Source organism: Vanessa cardui, chromosome 12 (assembly GCF_905220365.1).
Source record: "Vanessa cardui chromosome 12, ilVanCard2.1, whole genome shotgun sequence".
NCBI lineage: Eukaryota > Metazoa > Arthropoda > Insecta > Lepidoptera > Nymphalidae > Vanessa > Vanessa cardui.
Window position 1 is genome coordinate 5,939,764 of NC_061134.1, and position 5,555 is coordinate 5,945,318.

The 5,555-nt window shown below is 28.5% G+C and overlaps 2 protein-coding genes across 2 annotated transcripts; one reads left to right on the plus strand and one right to left on the minus strand.

Annotated features, from left to right (window-relative positions):
* Nucleotides 1–1,252: 1,252 nt before the first annotated feature.
* LOC124534165 (derlin-2) lies at nt 1,253–3,116 on the minus strand. Its single transcript, XM_047109873.1, has 5 exons — nt 2,701–3,116; nt 2,390–2,623; nt 2,092–2,214; nt 1,614–1,777; nt 1,253–1,499 (listed from the first exon to the last, which is right to left on the minus strand). Exons 1-5 carry the CDS (start codon nt 2,791–2,793, stop codon nt 1,364–1,366), a joined length of 750 nt encoding a protein of 249 aa, XP_046965829.1. The 5' UTR covers nt 2,794–3,116; the 3' UTR covers nt 1,253–1,363.
* Nucleotides 3,117–3,683: 567 nt separating this feature from the next.
* LOC124534163 (trafficking protein particle complex subunit 13) lies at nt 3,684–5,187 on the plus strand. Its single transcript, XM_047109871.1, has one exon. The coding sequence runs from the start codon at nt 3,897–3,899 to the stop codon at nt 5,103–5,105; it is 1,209 nt and encodes a 402-aa protein (XP_046965827.1). The 5' UTR covers nt 3,684–3,896; the 3' UTR covers nt 5,106–5,187.
* Nucleotides 5,188–5,555: the final 368 nt, after the last annotated feature.

Sequence of the window (5,555 nt, forward strand, 5' to 3'; positions counted from 1 at the left end):
GAGGGTCCGAAAAATCAAGTGGGCGTATTTGGGGGCCCATTTTGAGAGTACAAATTGGCCAAAAAAGTCAAAACCTTTCCTTTTCTTTTCAAGAATTTTTTTGTTAATTTTTCGATTTTCACAATTTCACAAAATTTTACCTACTTACCTCCATAACTTTTTTAAAATCTGTTTTAGACTAGATATTTTTACTTTAACTTGGACTCTGATACATTGCTCAACAAATCAAAGAAAAACAAAATCGAAACAACGGAAAGCAAATAAAAATCATGATTGATCGGACACTCCTCAAACAGTGATGCACTTTTATTGCACATTTTATTATTTAGATAACCAGTAGCTTAGTCTTAACACGCCGCCCTTCGGTTCTTAGATAGACAGAGAAAGAAGAACTAATAACAATAGTTTTATACCTGGTCGTCGTAGTAGACCTTTACTACGTAAACGACACGTTTCTTTATTGTTATGATTATTACTGTGAATCTTATTTTTTCTCAACTCTCAAAGTTGATAAGTATCATAGCATTTTTGTATGTCGATTACAATAACAAGTAACAAACAGAGAAGTTTTTGAATGCATTTTACCACCAGAATTGCTTACGCTTTTTTTTTAAATCATTGTCAAAGTTGAACTTTGATGTGATTTTTTATTTTATTTTTTTACTTGATGACCTCTACATCAATTGGTTAGCTCTGATTCTATCTAATTCGATGCCTAAAATGTATCAGAGACCAAGTTAACGTAAAAATATCCAGTCTAAAACAGATTTTAAAAATGTTATGGAGGCAAGTAGATAAAATTTCGGCGAAAGTCGAAAAATTAACAAAATAATTCTTGAAAAAAAAAAATGCATAGGTTTTGACTTTTTTTGGCCAATTTGTATTCTCAAAATGGGCCTTTAAACACGCCCACTTGTTTTGTCGGACCCTCTACAAAACACCCTGGATATCCTTTCTCCTTCTTATTTTGTATATGTTACCATTGTTCTCAATAATTTAAATCGTTTATTATCTTTTTAATTTACTCAATAATAAAGATATAATTTAAATCAATGTGATAAGATTTTTTTTTGCAATGTCATAATAATTGTAAATTTATATACTTTATGTTGAACAAAAAATGAAACACTTATTTTTCTTAATATATAATCACAAAAACCTGCCCTCTCTTATTGATAATAATAAAGCATTTACAAAGAACAATTGATAGGATAGTTTTGTGCTTTATAAACTAAATGAAAAAGGAGTCAAGTAGAAGACATACAATTTAATATTTTGAAATTGTACATAAAATAGAGAAATTCATAAAATAAATATTTGGCTTGATATATTAATTTATTAGTTATTTAAAATTTGAACATTTTTATCTATTTCCTTCATTATTTTCCGGTACTTCACGGTTCTCATTTTGCCAGTTAAATCCTCCAGGTCGAACATTAGCAAAATCTGGTAATGTCACATAATCTGCCTCTTCAGGAGCTGGATCAAAGAGCTTTTTTCTGAAAATGATAATTTTTTTTAATTTAATATCTGACTACAAATAGTTGTAGACACTGTTCAATTTGACATGTTTAGATTTTAAAAATTTTATTCAATTAATTTATAAAACTTACAAAAACATTGGTGTTATTAATATTTTTTGGCCGCCTCTTTGACGTGGAAGAACATCTTCTATGAAGAAATATATGTGACCGATGGCCATTCCAACCAAATCCACAGATATTGCATTTCCTAATAAAACCGAGAAACCGAGTAATACCCAAGGCAAGTATGGTGCCTAAAAATTTAAAAGAATTTATGCATATATTAGAACAGCAATAATATTGTCTAAATCATATTGTACACAGCAACAAATGAAGGCAGTGATGGCCCAGTGAGTATTAAGCAGATTAAGCAAATAATTATTTAGTGATTAAAGTTAGACATCAATTAAATTAAGAAATTACAAGTAAACATTAAAATTGTAATAAATATGTATTAATGCAAATTATTGATGTATTTTTGGAAAGAAAAACCCACAATTTCTATGTTTGTGTATAAGCTTTTTTCCATTATATTTGTGGGATTACTGTATAAGACAAAATACTTTACCTGAAAATTCATTAACCCAAAAAAGTTCATCCTTACATATATATTACGTCTTGACCATATGTATACAATCATGATAGTAAAAGCTTGTCCTAAAAATAATAAATTAACAAAGAATGCACATAACTGTAACACATTAAGGTAAATTAATTTATAATTATTTATTAAGATAAGTAAATGCTTTAAAAAATTCAGACACATTACTGTATAAAAATCACCAATGTTGTTATTATCTGAAAAAAAAAATATCTGTTTGCATATGTAATCTTACTATAAAAAATGTTAATTGATAAAAGGATACAATCATGAGAACTCCACCAAAAATAAACATAACAACAAAATCAGCAGTCCTTCCTCTGAATGAGCCCTCCTCTAACATTCTACAATATCTATATGTAAAAATCATATTGAAAAAAAAGTTGAATCCTAAGTTCCCAAAGAATAGGAATGTTGTAATTAGTCTCCATAATTGGTAATTCTTCAGAATAACTATTGGATTGAAATATAGGTTGAATGGTGACACAAGATCCAATTGCTGCAATAAAAAAATAAGAATAAGTTGGCGCTTTTTTTCTTCACTATATAATTCTAAAGGTTTTCGTTTTTACTTACCACAGCCAAAGTAGTAATCACACAAGCAGTAGTGTAAACTCTTGTTACAGGTGGCACAAGCATATATTCTTGTAAAAGTGTTTGATATGCCATGTTAAACAGCGTCGATCACAATAATTGCATAATAAAACTTAGGTATTAAATTCAGTAAATGGACAATCTAGGCACTATTGTAACTTAACATGATTGGGCCACATCAGATTATTTCATACAGCAATGAAGAACTATCAATGTTAAATCTAAACAAAAACTTACAAATACTTTAAATACAACTTATAGGCTTGACTAAACATAATGTGTTTAAAATGATGTATTGCTAATTTATTTAATAAAAAGTCTTATTAAATTGCTTTATTTTTGTTGCAAAAATAGATATAGGTAGGAGAGACACGAAAAGTAAATATGAAGTAAATCTTTAATCCAATAGAGGGCGCTAAGTGCAATAACAATGAGCACAAAGATTATAAATTACTATAAAATAATATTGTTTCAAAATCACTTAGTTTTAGAAATTATCTGTTTTTGCTCTTTATATTTACCATGAATTCATTTTAGGGCTTAACATACTACATTTTAAACTTTTAATGTAAAAATTACATAATTAGTATTTTTATTCATTTAAAGAAAAAAAATACAAAATATTTTAAAGAGCGGTAATTTCACCATTTTATCATAGCACGACAGTGTATTGTACTAGCTATACTCTACGTAATACTAAAAAAAATTCTTAAGCAATAATAATCTAATTACATCATTATTTAAAATATTAAAACTCCTGTTTTACTTTTGTACAATATTTAAGCAAGATAAGTCATAAGTAGTGAGATATTGTCAAATTGATCTACCTTTATAAATAAACTATACGAACGATGTTAAAGCAGTTAGTTACATTTTTACGTTATTACATTGTACTAATTGACAATGAATATTAAAAGTGAGATGATATTGCGAAAACCTTTGACCGTTAAAATTAAAAAGTTAGTATTTATTGACGTGCGATAATATTGACATTGACAAAATAATTTGACGTAATGAAAATCTTTAAACATATTTCTGTTGTCGTTTTGTCTTTGTGAAAATTAGAAAATTTGGTAATACTATTTTGTATAAAAGCTAATCATGATTTTTGCAATTTTTTTGTAAAATTTGTTTGATCTTGTAATCCTCTGAGATTTACTATTAAAACATATATAAAAATGGATACGAAAGAAGTAATTGACCACTTGGTTGCATTGAAAGTAATGCGGCTTACTAAACCAGCTTTGATAAGCCCAAAGATTGTCACTTGTGACTTCAAAGATTTACCGGGTAACATTTTAAATAACTTTTTAAAGGATGATGCCACATCAGTGGTTCAGATGGAGACTCTAACTGCTGGACAGTTCCTTTTATTGCCACAAAGTTTTGGCAATATTTACCTGGGTGAGACATTTTCTTGTTATGTTTGTGTTCATAATGAAACAAGTCAACCAGTTCAAAGTGTATCTATTAAGGCAGATCTGCAGACAAGTTCACAAAGAATTCCATTAACAACACAACAAAATCAGTCACCCATTATGTTAGATGTTGATGAAACTCTCAGTGATGTAATACATCATGAAGTTAAAGATTTGGGTACACATATTTTAGTATGTGAAGTCACTTATATGTCCAATTACAATACATTATCTTCATTCAGAAAGTTTTTCAAGTTCGAAGTAATGAAGCCTTTGGATGTTAAGACTAAGTTTTATAATGCTGAGTCTGATGACGTATTTGTTGAAGCACAGGTGCAAAACATAACCTCGGGCCCAATAATACTTGAACAAGTGTCATTGGAAAGTTCTCACCAGTTTATAGTTAAATCATTGAATGAGGATAATAATGGTATGTCAGTTTTTGGAGATGTCACATTGTTACAGCCCCAAGAGAGCTGTCAGTATTTATACTGCCTTACTCCAAAAGAAAATATAACAAAAGATATAAAATTAATTGCGGCAGCTAAGAATATTGGAAAACTTGATATTGTATGGAGATCTAACTTAGGTGAAAAGGGGAGATTGCAAACAAGCCAACTTCAACGAATGACTCCTGATTATGGAGATATCCGAGTAACATATGAAAATTTGCCAAGTAAAATACCAGTTGATGAGCCCTTTAACTTTAAATGTAAGATAGTTAATGCCAGCGATAGAACCCTAGATTTAATTATCAAACTACGATCACTTCAAGATTCGAGTCTATTATGGTGTGGTATTTCAAATAGGAAATTAGGCCCATTAGAGCCTGGAAATGTAGCTTTTGTAAATTTAACTGCAATGCCTATATCTTCAGGCTTACATAATATAACAGGTGTATCATTAGTTGACTTATTCCTTAAGAGGACATATGATTATGATGATTTAGCTTCTGTTTATGTTTACTGATTCTAAAATAATAAAATTCCTACTCTTAGATACATAAATCATTATCTTTATAAATCTATAAATTATGTATAAATCTGTATTTATTTATCTTTAAGATGTTAATGTGAAATTAAATTTAGTAATAAAAAATGTTTCTAATCTACAATATTTGTTTTTCTTCAGTTATTTAGAATAGTCAAAAGTAGTTATAGTATATTTTTAATTAAAGGACATCAAGACTTAATCATATTTTGTAGTAATTTGGATCATTAATCATAACCAAGACTAACATTGTATTGGTTGCATGCGTCACATGTGACCAAATAAATACACAATTTTAGTCTTGGCTATGATTCGTGTTAGTACGATTAGCTTTTTGGTATTACTCTTTTTTTTTAAATTCATATGGTTATAATTAGTCTGTGTTTTTGTTTTGGTTCATTTGAGTTCGGACTTGACAGAAAAAAAAGT

What these genes read in the sequence shown, in the direction of transcription:
- LOC124534165 (XM_047109873.1), bottom strand. Translation starts at nt 2,793, where the DNA reads ATGGCATATCAAACACTTTTACAAGAATATATGCTTGTGCCACCTGTA. An exon ending in TGATTACTACTTTGGCTGTG is followed by an intron (nt 2,624 to 2,700) that starts GTAAGTAAAAAC and finishes TTTTTATTGCAG; the next exon opens with CAATTGGATCTTGTGTCACC. An exon ending in TTGGTGGAGTTCTCATGATT is followed by an intron (nt 2,215 to 2,389) that starts GTATCCTTTTAT and finishes AATGTGTTACAG; the next exon opens with TTATGTGCATTCTTTGTTAA.
- LOC124534163 (XM_047109871.1), top strand. Translation starts at nt 3,897, where the DNA reads ATGGATACGAAAGAAGTAATTGACCACTTGGTTGCATTGAAAGTAATG.